Consider the following 22,781-nt stretch of genomic DNA (forward strand, 5'->3'; position numbering starts at 1 on the left):
CAGTCTGGTGGTCGCATCATACCTTCGACGATCATTTTCTTGAGCCTGCCGCGTGCGGAGTCGAGCTAACTGTCAAGCTTCCTCAGATCTGGTTAACACCTGGCCGATGTAGTCATCCACATCATCAGGATGTAACGGAAACACTGTGTCCATTGTTGTAGTTGCCTCACACCCACGCATCAGGAAAAATGGCATAAATCCTGTGGTGCCTTGTTAGGCAGAGTTGTAGGCAAACGTCACAAAAGGTAGCACCTCATCCCAGTTACTCTGCTCAACAATGACGAACATAGATAGCACGTTGGCCAAGGTCTCATTAAGGCGTTCAGTAAGCCCGTTAGTTTCAGATGGTAGGCAGTCATGTGATGAGTAATGTTGCACCGACATTTTATATCCATCACAACATTCAATTGAAAAACTTTCCCTCGATCCGTAATTAATGAACTTGGGGCACCGTGTTTTAACAAGTCTTATACGATGAATTTGGCTACCTCGAATGCTTCGGCTGTTTAGGAATCACTGATGGCCACCTCTTTCCAAATGGATCAAAGTTTTTCTTGCAAAGTAATCCATTAACTACCTTAAATTGTCCTTTCATATCCTCTGGCCGATTTAAAGCAAGCATAACTAGAGATATCTTGGCGTTGTCCTGCTCAGCAGAGATCCTGGCGTGCAGCGAGACAGTCACTATCTTCATCCAAGTCTTGATGGTCTTGCACAGGGTTTCTCGAGAGACAGTCGGCATCTTTGTGTTTTCTTCCACTTTTGTACACTATGGTAATGTCATACTCTTGAAGACCTAGTGCCCACCTGCCGAGTCGTTCTGTTGGATCCTTAAGACCTGCCAACCAACAAAGTGAATGATGGTCTGTAACAACTGTGAATGGCCTTCCGAAATTTGCACATGGCCCAGATCACAGCAGGACAGTTCCTCTCTGTAGCTGAGTAGTTTCTCTCAGCTTTTGTAAGTGTCCTAGAAGCATAGGCTATAACCTTCTCTTTTCCATCCGAAATCTGCGCCAGAACAGCACTGATCCCATACCTGCTGGCATCTGTGTGTAGTTCTCTCTCATCATACAGACAAAATACAGGTCAGTCATCAGAGCTTTTCGCAGCACATCGAAAGACACTTGTTGAGCACCACCCCAGATAAATTTAGCATCAGCTTTTAACAACTCTTGGAGTGGCCTGTCTTTGATACAGAAGTCTTTGATACACCGACGGTAATAAGAACATAATCTGAGGGAGCTTCTCGCATCTCTAATACATGTACGAATAGGAAATTCCATTATGGATCTCACCTTTTCTGGGTCTGACCACACGCCTTCGTTTGGCCCAAGATGTCCAAGTATTTTGATTTCTTTTGCTCCAAAGAGACACTTTCTTGAATTAAGTTTCAGTCCACCTTGTTGGAGACACTTAAGAATAGCTAGCCCTCAGTCTTTTTGTGTGTTCATCAAATTTCTCTGAGAACACTATAATGTCATATAAATATCGGCCACTTCTGGTGACAGAAGATTATCCATCATCCGTTCAAAAGTTGCTGGTGCATTACACAAACCAAACGGCATTACCTTAAACTCATACAGGTCCTCAGGGGTGATTAATGCAGTTTTCTCACGATCAGCCTCATCTACTTCGATTTGCCAGTATCCTGAGTACATGTCCATGGTTGAGAAAAACTTAGCCCCCTTCAGACAATAGTGTATCGTCAATTTGTGGAAGAGGGTATATGTCTTTCTTAGTTATCTTATTAAGCTTCCTGTAATCAACACAAAATTGCCAACTGCCATCCTTCTTCCTGACGAGGACCACTGGTGACGACCATGGGCTCTGCGAAGGCTGAATGATGTCATTCTTCATCATTTTCTCTACCTCGTCGTGAATTATTCGACGTTCCATTGCTGACACGCTGTATGCTCTCTGGCTTACTGGTTGATGGTCTCCAGTGCTAATCCGATGCTTCACAGTCTATTTGTCTAATTTGCTCTTCACCTGTGGATTGAAGCATTCAGAGAAGTCTTGAAGAATGGCAAGTAGCTTCTTCTGTTGTTCCTTAGTGACATCTGGTGATAGTTGACCTAGAAGATCTTGTCTCATAGTGGTAGCGCTAATTTCGCCCACAGACTCGGCATGGGAGGTTTCTATGATGCTCAGGTGTTCTTCAATTAATGGCTCAGCATTTGCTACACCCATGTGTCTTTGAAGGATCTGCGGTTCTTGGCAACAGTTAACTATTCACAATTCACTGAATCAATTCTTAAACGAGACAACAGAGGCCGGGATGACCAAGTTATTCTTCAGTATGCTTCTCTTACATTCCACTAAAAGATCTATGGGTTGATGCATGACATGACACATGACAGTTACCTTTCTAGCGCTGACTGCAGGAATGATCACTTCATCCAGCATACACTGTCCCCACACACTCTGAAGTTCATCTTCCTGTCCATAATATCTCATCTCGTCTAGCATAATCTTCGAGCGACCACAATCTATAACTGACAGGAGCTTTCAAAAAGTCCCATCCGAGAATGACATCACGACTACACTCTTGTAAGATGACGAATTCTAAGGGCTGTGTATGGCCACTTATACCCACATGAATGGTACATCTTCCTGTAGCTTTTACATATTTCCCATTAGCCACCTTTAGCAGAGATGTTTTGTTGTCGACGAATACGTTTTTCTGCAACTGGCGACAGTACTTCTCCGAAATGACTGAATATGGTGCTCCAGAGTCCACAGGGGCTTGGGCTGGTCAACCATCCATGACGATATCAATGTAGTTTCCTATCATTTTTGTAATGATCAATGGCGGAGGAGTTTTCTCTTCAGTGGCCTTACCTCCAGGGAAGGTCGCACCCTTTAGTTTTCCAGGTTGCGGCAGTTAAGTGATTGGCTGGAGCTTCTAAACAGCAATGGAGACTTTGGCATGTTGGGGAGTGTAATCCAGCGGATAGCTTGCGACGATGGTGACCTATGTCCCTTATGACCTCTTTAAGTGTCTCGGTTTTTTGCTTGCCGTGCAATCCAAGTGCCCTCAACTTCCTCTCTCACTATCTGATGAAGACTTGTGAAATCAGTTGCTTCCTCCATCACAGACATCAATACGACATTTGAAAGCCCTTCAAACTACTTGCGTGTAATTCTTTTTTGATGCATTGTCTTGATATACTGGCACCATTTTATGAAGTCATCTGCTGTTGAAACCTCCTTCAGGAGCAGGGCTTGATACATGTCCTCAGCACCACCCCTCATGAGATGTGCAACGTTATCTTCCTCCTCCATTCTAGGATCCACTATTTTACACAGCTCCAAGACGTCTTGAATGTCAGATGATGTAGTTTCTCCTGGACGCTGTGCCCCGCGCTTTAATTTATCTTCAGCCGCACACTTCAGTTGTGTGTCGCCGAAATACTTGTGCAGTTCCACCTGGAATACTTCCTAGCTTGTGAACTACTACTTGTTCTCATACCATTGCTTGGCAGTCCCCTCCAAATAGAAAAATACATTAGCCAAACACACGGTGTCATCCCATTTGTTAAATTTGGCTATACACTCATATACCTTCAGCCACTTGTTTGGATCTTGGCCATCATCACCAGAGGACCCAGAAGGATGTCTAATGTGGTGGCACACAGTTGCTGTCATCGTAACGCTGTAGTCTTCTGTCTTCGGTAGATCGCGATCTGTTGAATATGGTTCGAACTCTGGTTTCTCGCGACGTAAACGGCTGCACTGTTGTGTCCTGATGAGAGCCACTGTGTCGTCGATAATGTGTAGTATCACAAATTCCACTACCCAGCGCCTCCACTAGAATAATGTCACATAGAAGAAGGTGTAATCAGATGAACGACAAACACCAACTTCACTTAACGAAGGTTTATTCAGCACTTGCACATAAAAAAGCATGAAGCAAACTGCCTCCGGCCAGAACTCTTACAGTACATATACAGCTACAGAACATTCCAGTACGGCGATTCTTGGCATTTGTGGATACTTCTAGAATGTACTCAAACCGAATATAGAAATTAAAATGGTATAGTCCACGAGAGTTTTGAACTTGCAACCCTCCATTCAACTGTTTAGTGTCATAATCACTACACCATGGTACTACTCATATGAGTTTCTTATATACTATGACAAATACACCACCTCCATTTCCCATTAGCCTACACTTTTGAAAAACACTTAAATTTTTTGCAAAAATCTCACTGCCGTCAATTTCAAGTTTCAACCAGCTTTCTGCATCTAGTTTTTTGTGAGCTTCAGTGGTTTTCAGGAGAGCTTCAAACTCTGGCAATTTGTTGCAAATGCTTTGGCAGTTGACAACTAGAATTTTAATACTCTCACCTGTAGGGAGCAACTCTTTTTGATATAATACTCCTACAGCTGTCATTATCTGGACTGGATGGTGTCACCTCATTAAAAAAAATTAAAAAGAAAAGACTCTTGTGTGCAATCTACAAAGTCAGTTAACTGGGTAGCAACCTCTGATGGGTAGTGCACACAGCCTTGATGACAGGCACAGTCTGTTGCAACATACACTGTAATTTGCTGTTGGTTGCATCCTGCTCACTTAATGACTGCCAGAATAGCCTCTTCAGTATATCAAACGAGGCCCCCAGGCATACACAGTATGTGCACCTGGTGTTCCTTATGTCCCTTACTGCAATTTCCCGAAGGGGTACCAATATTCGCTGTAAGTTTGAACTGCCAACAATTAATATACCTCTACCACTTTGCAGTTGCCTCCTCTTGACACTGGGCAAAGCAGGTGTTCTCAAAATGGGTGACTTTAGTCCCACTGGTTCAGTTTCATGAAAAACAGCACCTCGAATTTGTTGGATAGAGGAATCTATACAAGACCCTGAGTCCCCCCCTGGTCCCTGTATAGGACACCGAGATCTACCATTGGCAAGCCACTTGCAGTTAAGTTATCTCAACACACCGATTCGCAGCAGCTACCATTTGTTTGACAGTAGTTGGGCGATATCCAGCTGCTTACAAATATCAACTAACTTCTCCCATGTTCGAGAACAGCATTAACTGTGGGACAGTATCATGGCTCCTGCAATGTATTTTACAAAGCAGTGAACAAATAACTAAGTCTACTTATCATCTTTTAATCTGTTGAGCTAAAAAGCTGCTAATTCCCTACAAGAACTGAAGCAAATACACAAAATGGGATTGCTATTAAGGCAACACGAAAACCTGTGGTAAAAATTACAGGTTTCCTAAAATGTTTTGAGATTAATTAAAGTTGTTAGAAAACTTTAAAAACAGAATTAATTTACGATAACTGTAGATGACATATAGCGCTGCTCCTCTCTGAGGAAAAACTAGATGTAACACTATGTTAGTTACAATATCAGCTGTATTAACTAGTTTACAAATGCCAATGTAATACTACGAACGCCCAGGACAATGGGTAACTTCGGAAAATTCTCAAAAAAGTATGTTTACTTGCACTGGTATCCACTGAAATTTGGAATGGTCTATTCTATGGCAATAACTGAATTGCCAATGCTCGTTTGCTACAAATTAAGTTATCCATAACTCTTGTCATCTACGAAAATTCTCAAAAATATAGCTCTGTAGGCATATGGAAATTCTCAAAATAACGTATTTCTCACTTTATTATACAAGGAAATTAGAGAACAATTTCAAGAGCAAAAGTAAGTTTAACCTTACAATTGACAATTACAGTACGATTTTATCAGGATACTCGCAAATGTTCAAAATTTCACAATGTATCACAATACAAACAACTACTCATACAATCAATGGAAGATTGTGCAGAAGCATAGTGAACAGTAAAATAAGCAAATCAATAATTTCAAATCAGCTCACAAATGTAGCACATACAATGTTTCACACAGGAAAATTCCAAGGTTGGCATTTACATATAAAAAAACTTGCAAATTGCAAAGACTTTTTACTTAAATGATTCTGTGACAATTTCTACACTGGCATGCAAAAAATGAACACTGCAGTATCAGTTTATCTCAGTAATAATTGTGAAAACATGCCGCACCAACAAAGACCATCATCTGCCTGGAGCAGCTAACTTTGACAAGAAGTGTGCACTGAGGTGAGTCTGCTCAATACATTTGAGCAGCTCGCAGGAACATAATGGTAAGCGCCATCACCATGTATTTTGCGACAGGCTGCTACTGATCCCTCCTGTGAGGTGCACAATGCAATACACTTATTTGTAATTCTAAATTCACTCAACAGATGACAAGGCAAAGCTTACTGGTAAGCTCTAGTGCCCGGCTGTTGTGGAAACATAAAGGTAAGTGACAGAGAAAATGGCGGCTAGCAAAACAACCCGTGTACTACTACTGAGATTATGGTAAGATTGAACATGACACTGTACTTAGTATGTTTCATGAAAATAATTGCAAGTGCATGTACATACCATTATGTTCCTGAAGTACACGAATTTTGAGGTTATATTAGAATCACTGCTTTTGGTTAAGTGATGTGTGTATGCACATTTTTCATGCACATTATTAGATTTAATAATATTAATGGTAACAATAATAGCAATTTTTGTTGTTATACATATTAATAGCAAATCAGATGGTATTGCCCAAAACAATGAACAGTGTATTGCTGCACAAACAAGTTACAAAGGGGCACTCAAAGAGACGAAGAGGTCGTCTCGGAAAAGGCTGAAGTTTGATTCTCAATGCAAAATTAAACAGCAGAGGAGTAATTTCGGCGACGAATGTTTCGTGTAAGGAGAAACTGTAAGTAAAAAAAGTGAGAGACCTAATTGTCAGTGCCCTCTAAAGTGTTTTGAAAAAGTAGGAGATTCAAATGTGATGAAAACATTCAAAACATTTTGGGAAATAGGTGATTTTAACGTTCAAAGTGCATTTTTGGTTGGTGCAATGAAATGCAATGTTGTCCTACATTGTCAAAAAGTAGCTGGTGAATATCTGAGAAATTTTACTATTTCCTAGCATGCAGAAGTTGACGGCAGTGATTTAAAGTTTGCACGAAAGCTTTTCTTGCCATTCATGGTCTGCATCATAATCACGGTAGCATGGAAAATATACAGAAGAATATCTCATCTGGATTGATCATGTCACCCCAGGAGACACATGGCAAGCATTCCATGTGTCCACATGCTTACTCTGAAACAAGTTTTACCCACGGCAGGGAACACATCGACAAAATATCGAAATACTACTAGTGTCACTACAGATGCTCAAACAATGGTGGCAGATTGTACCTGGGCACAGACTCAACAATCGCCTCCTGTTACGATCACTACAAGAATGTCTTCTGCAAGTAGAGATCCTGTACCTGCAGAAAAGTACAGGCAGATTTTCACTGAAGAATATAACATAGGAGTAAAGTCGCCAAAGAATGATAGGTGTAAGACTTTTGACACGCTAAAACTTAAAATTGAGAGTACTGTTGACCCCCAGCTGAAAGCAAGTCTCAAGTGTCAGTTGGAATTACATCAACGTCGCGCAGAGGCTGAGCTGGCTAACACTGGAATCCAGACAAAATGAGCAGAAGCAGACAGTAATCTTCATGTTGTGACTTTTGATTTGCAGTACTCTCTCCCAGTTCCTTAGTGAATATGTGGGCCAGCTTTTAACAAAAGGAAAATTTGGTTACGTAACCCGAATGTTTTTGACTGTGGCAAGAACAAAGGGCACTCCCCCTTGTGGAATGAGACTACTACTGCCCGTGGATCAGAGGAAATTTTAAGCTGCCTTTTACATGACTTTGATGAAGACAACATAAAAGGAGAGACTCATTGTGATATCTGATAACTGCTGTGGCCAAAATAAGAGCTGGAACATGGTTCAGTTTTGGAAGTATCTAATTTCAACTGGACGATTTCATGTGATTGAAAATCACTTCCCCGTTAGTGGGCACACAATGTTGCCCTCTGAAAGAGATTTTGCAATAACTGAAAATTATGTTCACCGGCAAGTGCAAGATGTGTACAGTCCAGATAAGTGGTTGGATATGATCCAAAGTGCACTAAGAAAAATCCATTTTTGAGTATGATATGCAAAGAGAGCATTTCTTTCAAATAGGCCACTAGAAATAAGCATTTGTCTTAAGAAAGCAGACAGCTGATGGTTGAGATGTCAACCTAAGAAATGTGGGAGGGGACCTCAGAATTTCTGTCATCTTTATCCATAAAGCGAGACATTCTGTCATGACATCTGGCACGAAATAAGTTTCAGAAAACGTGCAAGGCAATGCCCTCTTTCTATCCTTCAACTTAAATACAATGGGCCAAGACTTACTGAAAAGAAGTTTGACATCCTGTTGCTCTTAGATTACATACCTCCAGTCCAGCGTGGATTTTTCCTGTCACTAAACCTAACTATTTCAGACAGAGAACACTTCAGTGATGAGAGAGATGAATGACAATGCAGTTTGAGTAAAGTGTTGAATAGTTGCTGTAAGTTTTCATAAGTAATTTTCTATCACCATGTATTTTTAATGATGTGTGGTTGGTAAAACAAAATCACATCTATACGACCATAATGTAATACTTTTTGTATATTTTGTTTGCTTTAGTCTGTTCTCAGTTTTATTTATGTCTGCATAGAAGAAGACATATGTTAAACGCACTACAGAATAAAAGCAATGTTTGAAAAAAAATTATTCAAATTTGTAGGTAAATTCTTGAAACTGATTTTGGTGCTTACCATTGTGTGCCCCCGAGCCACTCATTTGTGTATTTCACTATATAAATTTACGTCTATGAATGAATGAAAATAGATTATTTTGCATCTGTTGTTCATTACTTCAGACTTACTGGTTTCATGCGATGACATCCATTTTCATATCATTTCTCGTAGTAAAAGAGTTAAGAGAAATGATCTGAAGATGGGCAACACTGTCTGAAACAGGTCAGTTTGAAATTATAAAAACAGTGACTGAAAGAGCGAAAATAAGTCTATCTTCAACTGATAATGTTGTCAATAACTCCATGTTGGCAAGTACATCCATATTTGATGAATTATTGAGTTTGTATGTTATGACTGCCATACCAATGTGCACTTTCTTGGGTCTCGGCCAAGCAATGCACATCTCATGGCAGAACTGTTAATGAAGGCGAGTTAGCACATTCTACTCCCTGCTATAGCATCACTATTTCCATATCAAGGATCTTGCACAAGAGTAATAAAATGAGAATAAGAGACTTGGCATTTAACAGAAAAAAGATATGATTAATTAAACAATGGAAAGTCCAGGATGGAACAACAAACTGAAAAAGATAGATTGCTACTCACCATATTGAGCTGTGATCAAGTTGTAGATGGGCACAATGAATACACTGCTTAACATTTAAGCTTTCAGACACAGAAGCCCCCAGCAGCCCAGCAGCCAGAAACAGTAGCCGTGTGTGTGTGTGTGTGTGTGTGTGTGTGTGTGTGCCCTTACCTTTACTTCTTCTGGTGTGGCTGCTGTCTCTCCCGTTAATAAATTGTGAGTCTTCGTATAGCGCAACTTCTTGAACTTGTTCAACATTTTTCTATTATATGCAACTTGAGCTCTAGCCTTGTTAGAATCTGGGTTTGGTGGCTTTCCATGTCTTGTAAGAAATACGTGAAGATACAAGGATCCATTATTCCTTACATTCTTTAAAAAAGAAGAGAAAACATAGCATTTATTGTAAGGTATGAACATGGTTCATGTTTTGAATGAAAATGAAAATATCTAATTAGAAAAATAGTGCTACACATAGAAGCATGGATACTTGAGATTCTGAGACTTTTTTTTAGTAAATACAAAATATATTGAACCAACATCTGTTTAGTATTTTTTTATCTTTCAATCAACAGATCAATTACACATTTAGTAAGTGCTCTTTACATCTGTAGTATGACAGTGTGCTTCCAGGTGTTCTGCATAGCATACAATGGAAACAGAGCAAACAACCCAGAAGCACATTATTAGTCAATCATACCAAGAAAACCTGAGAGATCACACCTGTAGTATGAATTCTATGACTATTTTTCCAGATCACAGTAACAAAACCAATTATTTTCTGATCAATAAAAACTATGATAAAGTACACAAATAAAAAATGCTTAACTAGTAACAGTGCTCTTCGAGCACAGCTACTGCTCTAGTAGCAAAAAGGCCACTTACAATGTGCCACAAGAAATAGCACACTGTCTATTAAAACAACCTGTTCAGCGTACACCCACAAACATTATCTACCCTCTCAACATACATGGATACATTAATTTACATGATCTGGTATCTTCTTTCGGTAAATAATATTTTGTTGATAAGTGAAAGTTTTATAAGTTGATGCAGTTGTTTACACACATATCAGCGATTCATTATCTATCCTCTCAACATACATGGGTACATTAATTTACATGATCTGGTATCTTCTTTCGGTAAATATTATTTTGTTGATAAGTGAAAGTTTTATAAGTTGATGCAGTTGTTTACACACATATCAGCGATTCTGACATCAGTGAATTATGTCTATTTTCTGACTGTGTATCTTAACTCTTACTTTCACAAATTTGTTCTTGCTTCATCCAGCAATTTCTATTTGTTCACGTATAAAAAAAATAAAAATAAAAAAAAAAACAGGTGACACTGATCAGACCTGTTTCACTTCTGCAACTGTTTATGTAAAATACAAAACAAGATGTTCAACAGTGGGCAGTAAACAGCCTAGATCAGGAGAAGAAATCACCAAATTTATTACTACACAGCTACAAGAAAATTGCACAAGATATTTCATTACCTCTGATGCAATAAGCTCAGTATTGTGAACGTATGTACCATCTCCATTGGGACCTGAATACCAATCTCCATATACTAAGCCCTCCTTCTTCCAAATCAGTGCATCTGGTTCATCAAACTCTTTGAATGTTTCTTGCTCTGAGACATAGACATAAAGGTCCTGAAAAATGGAAAGAGTTAAGTAAGAAAAGAGCATGATCAAGTTCTGCATATGAACAGTTTGAAACAAAATGAAAATTCTTTAAAAACTTTTCCAGGTACATGACTGTCATCTTGTTTTTTTATAAAACCAATGCTTTGTCCATTATTGCAACTGGCCTTCATCAGGGTAATTTAATTACTCCTGGGCCACGGCAGTGTTCAGATATTATACACTGTATTTACCTGATAAGACGAGGTTTTTTCCCAAATTCGTCATTTGAAAAATACAGGGTCATCTTATATTCGCAGCCTAAACTATTTCTACTGAGGTCAATGTTTCTAGGCTGTTTAGTAGATTAATACAGAGATAGTCTTAAATTTGCAAATAAGGCTCTGGCTATTGAGGTTGCATACAAATTATTTTGAAGACTTTCATTCGAACAGAATTCACAACTTCCCTATATGCCGAAGCACATCATATAGTATCAACCTTGCTCAAACAATCACATGATATTTGACATGTGGCCCTAGTGCAAGGTATAGTTGAGATACTGAAATAGCCTCTAACAACCATCTTGGTTAAAAATTGACAATTTTGTGAAACACAAGAGGAAATACCATTACATTTTATCAACATACAAACTTTTGTTGTATTTGAATAGGTTTGTGATGCCGTATCCATACGTTTATGCTGCTTTTTACACAAAAATAACATTCAGGGGCAACAATTTTGTCCTTCAAAACTCATTATTTGAGTCTGAACCCAAGTCCATATTTTATTTGATTATGAGACACTAATGACATACCAAGTGATTTGTAATTGATAAATTTGGTCTCTCTTCATGTATTAGAATACCAGGGGAAAACGTCACCAGCTTTAAATCAGCTTTAGAACAAAGTAGTGACATTTTGATGAAATTAGAAAGAAAATTAATCCACAGTTGAATTTCTAACACATGAAATAAATCACATTAAACCAAGAGTCATTTTACTCACAAGAATAAATTACAGCGGGAAGACCCATTGGAGAGAGAGTACCAAAAGACATCCCTAGATTGCAGGATGAGGAAAAGTTCAAGAATTGGACTGAATTGTGATTGCTATCTTTTATTTGTGTATTTTTTGTTGTTGCATATAGCCCACATCCTGGAATATATTGCCATCCAAGTTTCACTATTACTCAAGTACAGTGATGGCAGCTTGGCCGAGAGCTTTGATTACAGCGGGAAAGGGAGTTATGAGTTGACAGCTCATTTCGTCATGCTGCCAGCTGCGAGATATAAATACGTGTAATAAAAAATGAATAAATTGCTCTTACTGTCATTCTCTTTACATTGTACAAAATACGAAATTAATACAATTTAAATTTTACCCATTTGAAAATCTGAAATTATTTATTGTTTTTATTTCTTTCTAACAGCAATTAGCTCTATTTGTCTTTCCACATCATCATACAAAGCATCCATCACAAAGGCAGTGGCAAAAGGCTGACACAGAAACAAGCATATCCTGATCCATGTCTAATGGTGTAAATAAAACTCATATGCAAAAGTCTTTCATGAAACCACATTAAAAAGATACTTGGGTTCTGATGTGAGACTTATTAATGATAATCATTATAAAATTATTACAAATAAAACTTTAAACACAATATTGGTTAAACAGAGAACAAAAGGCACAAAACCTACAGCTTGTTGCCGACAAGATCAGCCCTCAGCTCAGTGACACTCTGGGTGAGAAAGAGGGTGGTGTCGTCGTGTTATGGAGCATCTTGAGAGGAATGTTTTACTGTCTTGACAGCAAGTTGTACCAATCTAAGACTACACACCTAGTATGGATTAACATATTTCACACAGAACTAACAATGATTTTCCAAAGCTCATTATAGACACAGCAGTCTTAAAAAAGAGTTGCTTATTACAAATAAATGACAGTGAAATTAAATTAAAGTGTTTGCAATACAATGCAAACAGAAGGAAGGCTATTACCAGAATCACTATCAGATCATGATTGTCATTAAGGTTGTGTTTTAGTATATTTTCCCACCCTTCCAAACACTGCAAAGTATATTACTGGCGGTCATGACCCAACACACTGACATGAAAATCTTGCTTGCTGTACTAACACTACATGACATGATAAATAACTTTGAATATATTCCATGTTTTCTGCTTTGTTTCGACAATGACTTTGAGCAGGAATATGATGCACTTTTTGCAGAAATCTGTATAAAAATCACGTTAAAGGCCATGGTAATGTCAAAAAAAACTTAACGTCTGGCAGAGATAACACGGAATCATTAAAGACAGAAAAACATTGTACTGAGAAAACAGGATCTCTGTTGGGACAGGCAAAAATGAATGGAAGAAGCGGGGAAACAAATTACTTTTTAATGCTGCTAGCTTCATAGTTCCCAGTCACTAAATGAGGCACTGATTTTTTCAACACAGTTTGAAATGTCATTAAACTAATATCCCTGAGTGCAATGTGGTGTATACAGTTCGCAGAAGCCAAGTTGTAACCAAATCATCACAAATCCTTTCACGTGAGAAATTAATAGTAATCTGATGTGTTTTACATTCAAAAGGAACTGATGAATAGACGTGCATGCTTATCAAGGACTTTCTTAGGCTTTACACCAATTTCTTTATTGATTTCAGGCTCATTTCTTTCGAAACTAGGCACAATTTTTATATTCTTTGCCATTAGCTGCTATTTATTCTGGTAAAAGACTTTTTGGCCTTTTCCTTGCTTCTTTGTCTTGCATGTATCTTATCAAGATTCTCTTTCTTTGCTGCAACATTTAGTCCTCTAGCATGTCTGACACTTTCTTCATTATGTGTACATCTTAAACTCACAGCTAGCATATGTTCCACTACATTTAGCATGAAACTCAATTCCTGTTCAATTTCAGCTAGCACTTCTGTATCATTAATGTGTCATATTGTGCTAATTTTCAGTTCTTCGATTCACTTTTCAATGAAGAAACAAATATAAGTGCTGACAATTAACTTGTCTTACAAATTTACTTGTTTTGACTTCTACAAATCTACCAGTGCATACTATTCTAATTTGCTCTACAACTTCCTGCCTAAAAAAAGAAAAACATTTATTTCATACCAGATTACAAAACACCTTTATATATTTACAGCTTTGAAATATGGCATCCTTTGCATTTTGAATGTGCTTCTCCAATCCATGTACACAATACACAGTGTGTTTATGTACATGCCAGGTGATTAAACAAAAGACCATCACTTTTTTAATCAAATCTAAGAGGAGATGCTAAGTCTGATAAAGTAAATTTGACAAAAGACAATATTTGACAAAAGTTCCCTATTACACTATGTCCAATATGTGACAAAGCAACTATGTTAAAGAAATCTGATCATGTAACACCGACCTAACACTGAAAGTACTGTCTTCACTCCTCCCCCAACAATTCTTTGAAAAGTGCATAAATAAAAAAATGTGATTGGATGTTGGTAGTGTAGGGGAAGGGGCTGATTTTGTTTTCAGATTGTAATTTAATACTGAAATTTAATGGCTAACGCTGATATATTAAGCGGGAGATGCTTTCATGTTCTGGTATTTGCTGTGACCCCGTATGCAACACTTGGATACGTGCTGTAGCACTGGGCTGTCAGCACGCTACACTTAAAATAGTCTGCTTATGGCAGCTACACGGACTGGCCACCAGAAGCCGCATGTGGTGGGTCACAAGATCAGTGCACACCAGCATGACATTCGCCAGACCACCTACAGAGCCCTCCTCCATACAAAGACAGCACATCTGGTAGTCCTCCTCAGATTGTGTTCTACTGCTTACTGTATTGTTTCTACATTTGTCATTTACTTCAATATAGATCAATAAACTTCTGTTCATAGTGGCCGCACTATTGGTCATGTCTAGCATTATTACACAATTGGCGACAAGTGTGGTATTCACTTCCATGTGTTCAGTTTATTGGTTGTTCCTTTGGTTCCTCTGTCCATAGAGGCAGTACTCAAAACTCTCCTCAAGCACAGCAGGCTCATACAGTTGCTATCACTAACTTGTCTGCCACACTGACTACACAAACTAACCCACTGTGTACCCGCCACTGTTCCCCCTTACAACAACTTATACGAAGACTGGAAGACTTATGAGAAGTGGCATCAGCATCACCTCCACACCTTTCGTGTCACTGACGCAATATGTGGAAGGCTTTGCTCCTTTCTTGGATTTCTCCTTGTGTCTACCAGCTGTCTTGCCAGTTAGGCCCACTCCAGGTACCTGCATCACTTTCATTCGAAGAAATGTGTTGGTTTTTGTCAAATTATCACCGAAAAGAACTCATGTCATTGCAATGCCTGTAGAGTTCTATCACTGTCATGAACAGTTCCACCAGTCCTACTGGGCCTGGGCGGCCGAACTCCATGGCCTCAGTTGCAAATGTCAGTTTGCTACTGATGCTCATGATTCCTATGCTAATTCTGCTGATTCTATAATCCGTGACACCATTCTTCAGTTGTCTCCTGACAAGGTGCATCAACTTGGGCTACAGTTTATGAAGAAAGTCTTTGGCTTAAGCGTTAAATATTGTTCAATCTTTCATGATATCTCATATTGCTGGTGATCAAAGTGAGCCTTTGTGTGATGTCACTTCAGTGCTGCAGTAGATTCTGCTCCTGATCATTGGGCGTCAGTTCTCAGATTTGGGGGGTGGGGGGTACGGACAGCTTAAGAATAACAATAACTGATTACTGAAGTGCTCAGACTATAAGTGGACATGGGTGTAGCTGTGACACTGCTGAACTCTCAAACACATGTGGACTCATGATCTCTAGCATTGTCTCTGGTTACTTGATGTTTTGTGAGTTACAAAAAGCAGCGTATACCAATTTTGGGGCAATTTACGGCTCCCACTGTGTAAATCTACGGTTTGTTCCTTGACTTTCCTGGTAGCGCACCTCGTTTCCAACCAGATCCCTTTCCAGCAGTTAGATTCTTGGTGATTGAGTTTTTCTCTTTTTTCAGATGGATTAGGTTGTGCAACTTAATTTTACAGCCTACATTACCCTGAAACCTATGGCAGGCCGCACTTTTCCTGTATCTGCCCTATTCCAATGGCCTCAACTGATCACATGAAATCAGAATTCAGGCTGACATCATTGGGGGTCATACAGCCTACTACAGCAAGTGAGTGGTCTACTGCCCTCGTGACTGTTATAAAAATGAATGGTCAGCTTCATGTCTGTGGTGACTAAAGTTCCTATTAACGCTCAATCTATCAAATCTATCACTGACACCTACCCTTTGCCCCATCAGGATTAGTTACTGGCCAAACTTGCATGGCTCCAGTTTTCCTTTAAAACTGTTTCATCTAAAGCCTATTTACAGGTTCCACTGGATGAGGATTCAAAATGACTCCTCAGGTTGTACCAATCCCAGTGTCTCCTGTACAAAGTGATTTTTCGGTGGTTTTTTTTTTTTTTTTTCTTCAATCATCCATTGTATTTCTAGGGTTTGAGGTTTCTCAGAATAGTGCAAAACCTTTATGTCATCACTTTGCCACTGTCACAGCTCTGCCTCACCCTTCCAATGTCAGAGAAAGCATTTATAGGGAAAACTGTCTACTATCAAAAATTCATTCCGGATGCAGCCACATTTGGCTATCCTCTTCTTGACGAATTGCTCCACAACAAGTCTTTTCCAGTGGTCACTGGCCTGTGAGCGTGTGTTCATGCTTTTAAAATGTAAACCACATTCTGCTCCCTCCATCCTGGCCACCTCTGTCTTGGCTACAGACACCTCTCAATATGACCTCTGAGCCAGGCTGTTCTTCCACATTGCTGTGAGGACGGTTCGGAATGTCCTATAGCTTACATGTCAAAAATGGTCAAGTCTGCTTGGCAGTGCATCTCTGAAGTGGAAAAGGAAGTGCTTGCTATCATCTATGCCTTCAGGAAGTTTCATGTATTCTTGCACCGGTCTAATATCTGCCTCATTACGGACCACATGCACTTGGCTTCATTGTTTAATCCTTCTGCTTCATTGCCCGACAAATCAGTACATCACCCCCAACCTTGGGTCTTGTTTCTGTCTCACTATAACTATGAAATACATTTTGGCCTACCATGCAGCATTATCAGGATGAGCTCCTTCGTTTTCAGTTAGATGTTGAGGTGCAACATATAGTGTATGAGTTTCCTATTACAGGCTCTCAGATCGTTGCTGCTGCTAATCTAATTTGCATCAAGCTGTTCACCTCTTTCAACATGGTTGGCCAGACAGGCCTCCAGGTAGGCTTTCTGATGCCTTACATAACTATTTTGCCCCCTGCGTCACTGCCTTTTGGTGTTTGATGGTGTTGTCCTCTTAGTTGCCCAGGGTTGTGACATCAGGTGCCCTACAGCTTCACCTCCTCCATCTCTGACAACCAGAAGGATCTCTCGTATAAAGTCATTCACCCACTGACAAGTGTTTTGGCCTGTGTGGCTTGTCGTCGCCTGCTGTCAGGGTGTTACACAACAGGCAGTGCTCTCTCTCTGTGGTCCGCACTGCAGAGTTCATGGGAGTGCATCCGTGTCAATTTTTTGGGACTATTTCTCAATTAGTTGTCGATGCTTTCTCTAAATTTCTGTGTGTTACCTGCTGTTGTTCCACGTCGGTCCTCTCAAAACTATTTTTGTACTGAAAGATTGTCTTACTTGGTCAGGATGGGTAACAGCCTACATATTGTCTCCGACCTTCTATGTTCAAGGTTCAAATGGAGAAGTACGTAATGGAATCTTTCACAGACGACACCTTGAATTTTTATGCTGGCGAGGGACCAGAGTCCAGCTGAGATGCTCTACGGTCGCCAGCCAGGTATGCTTCTGCACTTGCTCATGCCAACCCACCACCATCCGTGTAGTCCTCGTCGCAATTCACTCCTCGCTCCATGGTCTGCACTTGGCCATCGCCCAAAGTGGATTCTGGCCACGGCCTGCGGCTGCTGCTTCTGTATGGTGGGCACCAACGAGGGACTGGTGGAACACCACTGCCGCCTGTGTATGGAGCACACCAGTGAGGGGCTGATGGTGCACCACCGTAATCAGCTGCCTCCTTGCGCCGAGGCAAGGGTTGCAGCTCCGCTGCCTTTGCCTCCCTCAGTACCTATCCCATCCTCGAAGTATGTCCCTACGGCGGGCCAGACCCACCCCCCTTGTGGATGTCTCTCTCTCCTGCCTCTCCTCCTGGTTCGGGCGCCCTGATACATGCTGCAGGCCTTTTCTGGAGTGCTTTGATACTATTTGCGTATCCGCCACTGGCTGGGCTGGCACCACCAGATCCGCCATCACAGGTGTTCCCAGGACTGCCCCCCCCCTTCTTTGGAAGACACCAGCAAGTCTTTGTTGTTGCCTCAATAGATTGGTTTAATGACAACTTAGGCTTTAAATAATGGCATAAACAGCCAGTTTTCTAGGTCTGACATTCTTCCAAGTGGCTGATCTTCGGAACTAGTGTAGCAGGGGATACAACCCGTCGGCTTTGGACAATGACGTCACAAGTGGCCAATCGAGAAGCGATTCTTCTTAGTGTTGTAGCTCCCTTCAGTGGCTGATAAGTGTTTTTTGGCTTTTAAAAAAAAAAATCTCACGAGATAGAATAAACAGATCCTCTTTATTAAGCAATCAGTAAAAAAACGAAACTGAAACATAACAGCAAAAGCGAAAATGGTAAACTGCTCTCTGGCGACTTGTGACGTCATTGTCCAAAGCCGACGGGTTGTATCCCCTGCTACACTAGACCCTGATCTTCAAATGGTTAAGGATGAAGATAGTTACAGAGATACATAACAGGAAAAGTCAGAAGATTAAAAATGTAATGGACTTCAATTGGACTTTCAACAGAGACAATGCAGCACATTTGTGTTCCCCAGAGCTCTGCATGTGACTGAAGCTGCCTCTCCTGCAGACCTCCCACCCCAGATTCATTATAGTCGCAATATTAAAGAGGGGGACCAGCACCCACAATTCAACAGAGGGAAGTCACATCTAAAAGCAATTAAAACAGAATAAAATATGTATGACAGAGGCAGCTGGTAAAGGAGATACGGTTGAGGGACATCAAACCCGAACCACACATGTCACTGCCCCAAAGGTAGTTTAAAACATTATATCTAAGAATAAAAACCACTTTCACGGAGACAACAGAACCAATTCAATTGTTGAATCGCCCACTAATATTAGATGCAAAGAATACAGCAGAACTTGCTTAGCATGGAGAGCCAGAAGAAGAGTGCATTTCATCATGATAAGACCTGCTATCCAGAAGGCTTGCAACTGCAATGTGGGAGTGGCTCACTACATAAAATACAACTACGGGTTAATGTTGTATGGTCAATGTGGAGGTGACATAGGATGGTGGATTCCTTCCACGAGTAACAGGAGGAAGAGCGCCATGCTGCAGTAGCCTTCTTGATAATACACAATTTATTAGAAGGATCAGCAGACCAGCAGATGATCCATCACTGAGTGAGCGGAGGCCTCTATTTACACCTGGGATTGTCAAAGTGAATGTAGGAGCAATTAATCACTTCTCTAGCCAAACAGTCTGTCAGTATGTTCCTTGGGACATTCACATGATTTGGAATGCACAGAACAACTGAGCAAGCATTATGACTAAGGTGTGAGAAAGTCACGAACAGCTAATATTACCAGGTGGCAAGAGTAACATCTATTAATAGCCTGGAGACTGCTCACAAGTCACTAAAAGTTAAAATGCAGTTGACAGGGGTCTGTTTGATAAACAGAAGGGCTCTATTAATTGCTGTTCTACCATAAGAACATTAAACCTTCCCAGAAACAAATATTATTCCTGACTGGTTGTTGTTGTTGTCTTCAGTCCTGAGACTGGTTTGATACAGCTCTTCATGCTACTCTATCCTGTGCAAGCTTCTTCATCTCCCAGTACCTACTGCAGCCTACATCCTTCTGAATCTGCTTAGTGTATTCATCTCTTGGTCTCCCTCTATGATTTTTACCCTCCACACTGACCTCCAATGCTAAATTTGTGATCCCTTGATGCCTCAGAACATGTACTACCAACCGATCCCTTCTTCTAGTTAAGTTGTGCCACAAACTCCTCTTCTCCCCAATTCTATTCAATACCTCCTCATTAGTTATGTGATCTACCCATCTAATCTTCAGCATTCTTCTGTAGCACCACATTTTGAAAGCTTCTGTTCTCTTCTTGTCCAAACTATTTATCGTCCATGTTTCACTTACATATGTGGCTACACTCCATACAAATACCTTCAGAAACGACTTCCTGACACTTAAATCAATACTTGATGTTAATAAATTTCTCTTCTGCAGAAACGCTTTCCTTGCCATTGCCAGTCTACATTTTATATCCTCTACTTCGACCTTCATCAGTTGTTTTGCTCCCAAAATAGCAAAACTCCTTTACTACTCTAAGTGTCTCATTTCCTAATCTAATACCCTCAGCATCACCCAATTTAATTCGACTACATTCCATTATCCTCGTTTTGCTTTTGTTGATGTTCATCTTATATCCTCCTTTCAAGACACTATCCATTCTGTTCAACTGCTCTTCCAAGTCCTTTGCTGTCTCTAACAGAATTACAATGAACAATTAACAAGCAGAATGTTGAGTCTCGCTCACAGTCTGGTTGACTAAACCCGATCATAGAGAGGCACAATGTTCTCCATCCCTTCTGTACCTTGCTTCCTGCTCAGACTATCATTACCAAAGGTGTGGTTGACAATCATTTAAATAAAACTGTGACTGAAGATGATACATCATTCAGCATAGTGTCTCATCACAAACCATTCAGGCTTCCCTAAAAATTATCAATTTATGATTTTGCTTACCTCCAATATAAAAAGTTATGCAAGCCCACTACTTTTTCTGATTGCTTCCCCCCATAAACATTGAAATATATACAGGTGTCTATCCTTAGCCGAGTGCCTCCCATGCTATATGTCAGGACATGTAGGCATTGGGGTCCATGAGGTACAGAACTTCACCACTTTATACCATGAAACAGTTTTAACACACACATCACACCAACCCCTCATAACGTTGTTTGTCACCCTAACACCATATAAGTATGGACATATCAAGAGTCCATTGCAAGTTGAGGAAGACACTTGCTCTGCATCCAAAACCACGACCATGCTAGTTACACAGTGTAAGGCATGCAGCTCTCCAGCAACCCTTGTGTATGGTGGGGGACAGCGGGTCAGCTGGGGAGGAGGCAATCTGATACTTGTGTGTGTGTGTGTGTGTGTGTGTGTGTGTGTGTGTGGTGGTGGTTGTTGCTGCTGCAATGATGGGAGGGCGGAGGCACTCTGACACCAGTTGTTTGTCAGCAGTCCAAGATAGAGAGCACATAAGTCTGATGTGTGCTAGCATCTAGCCCTTACAGATATAGTTTTAATATACAACTTTTCTTATGGTCTGACAATTTTGGAGCTACCCCCAGTTATGTTTATTCTAAATAAACAGATTTACCCAACCTCAAAAACATCTTTCAGGGCATTACATACAATGTTTGCTACACTAGTGTCATCTAGCTTTCAATACAGTTTTGATCCACTTATTGGGAACATTTTGTTTTGAAACCAATGGTGCAAGTCTTATGAAAACATAACTATGGTTGTCACAGTAATGCCAAAGCATCTAGCTCATGCCTTCCATATGACTCAATATCTGAGGTCCACAATCTGTTCTAACAACAATGTTGCTGATTTTAACCTGCCCAGCAAGCCACAATAACAACCTCAGATCCCCAGTTCTGTTATTGCCAATTCAGATGTGAACCAAACACTGCAATTGATTGAACCTTGTGGTCTTGTCACTACTGGGACCATTTCTTAAACATGTTAACCTACTCCCATGGATTTTCACAATTTATCACAAAAAAGTACAAACCAAATGAATGTAATGATTTGCTCACATGTGGGTCATTCCACACCAAGTGGTCTAAAACTGAAAAAAGTTCCCACCATCATGGTCTCCAATTTTCGTCAAATTTTAACTGTAGCTTTAGTCAAGTGTTGAAGTAAGTTTCCCAAGATTTCAGGCCTCTAGCTGCAATAGCTGCTGATCTAGACCCCCTTGTCTGAAGTGTACTTAGTCCGTGTGCATGCAACATAAAAAAAATGTCATATTTGGAGTCTAATAAAATCGAAACTAATTCATAAGAATGGTTAGTAAGATGCGACCCTGTACAGTTTTTTTTGCTGATTCCAACGAAATTATGTATAACATTACTCATGCAAACCCCGGTCAAATAACTCGACTCAAAGTATACTTCAAAATTTGTCGTGACACAACGCGACAAATTTTGACCAATATTAAGACTGCAATGATTTCCTTGCAGTTGAAGATATGGACTTGAACTTTTGGCCAAGCTTCATGCTTGTGCTAGACATAATGCAGCCGGATTTGCAATGATCCAGGCCATATGGTCGCCCTGCAGTATCTCTTCAAATTAGGCAGTGTCAGCACAAACGGTAAAATTTACCAAAGTTTCAAGCCAATTACTAAAAAATAGTTGGCCTGAATCTGCTTGTGAATAGTATCACCTAAAAGAGAAACTCTTGCTCTACAAGACTGACATTTGTTTTTTTTGCAACGCGACCATTAAGTACTCATTAACTCACATCAAAGTTGTTATATTTTGTATGCGCGATGCACTAATTTTTCTTCATTTCTAGGAATTTGAATCTTAATAGTCGCTTAGAATTACTGATATAATTGGATATTTCATTCGTGTTTTATTCAGTGATTGGCCAGTGAGAGATGTCAGAAGTTAATGAAGAAGAAGAATCGTTGGCCCCCTGTTCAATTGGAAAAGATGCTGCTGCATCGAAGTGCCATGTTA

The 22,781-nt window shown here is 40.1% G+C and overlaps 1 protein-coding gene across 1 annotated transcript in view; it reads right to left on the minus strand.

Annotated features, from left to right (window-relative positions):
* LOC124802777 (cleft lip and palate transmembrane protein 1 homolog) overlaps positions 1-22,781 on the minus strand; it is a 48,120-nt gene that overhangs the window by 20,640 nt on the left and 4,699 nt on the right. Inside the window, exons 3-4 of the mRNA XM_047263773.1 lie at positions 10,760-10,918; positions 9,433-9,630 (exon numbers count right to left, since the gene is read on the minus strand). Of these exons, the coding sequence (XP_047119729.1) occupies positions 9,433-9,630; positions 10,760-10,918 (357 nt within the window). The remainder of the gene's footprint in view (positions 1-9,432; positions 9,631-10,759; positions 10,919-22,781) is intronic.

This window comes from Schistocerca piceifrons, chromosome 6 (assembly GCF_021461385.2).
Source record: "Schistocerca piceifrons isolate TAMUIC-IGC-003096 chromosome 6, iqSchPice1.1, whole genome shotgun sequence".
NCBI lineage: Eukaryota > Metazoa > Arthropoda > Insecta > Orthoptera > Acrididae > Schistocerca > Schistocerca piceifrons.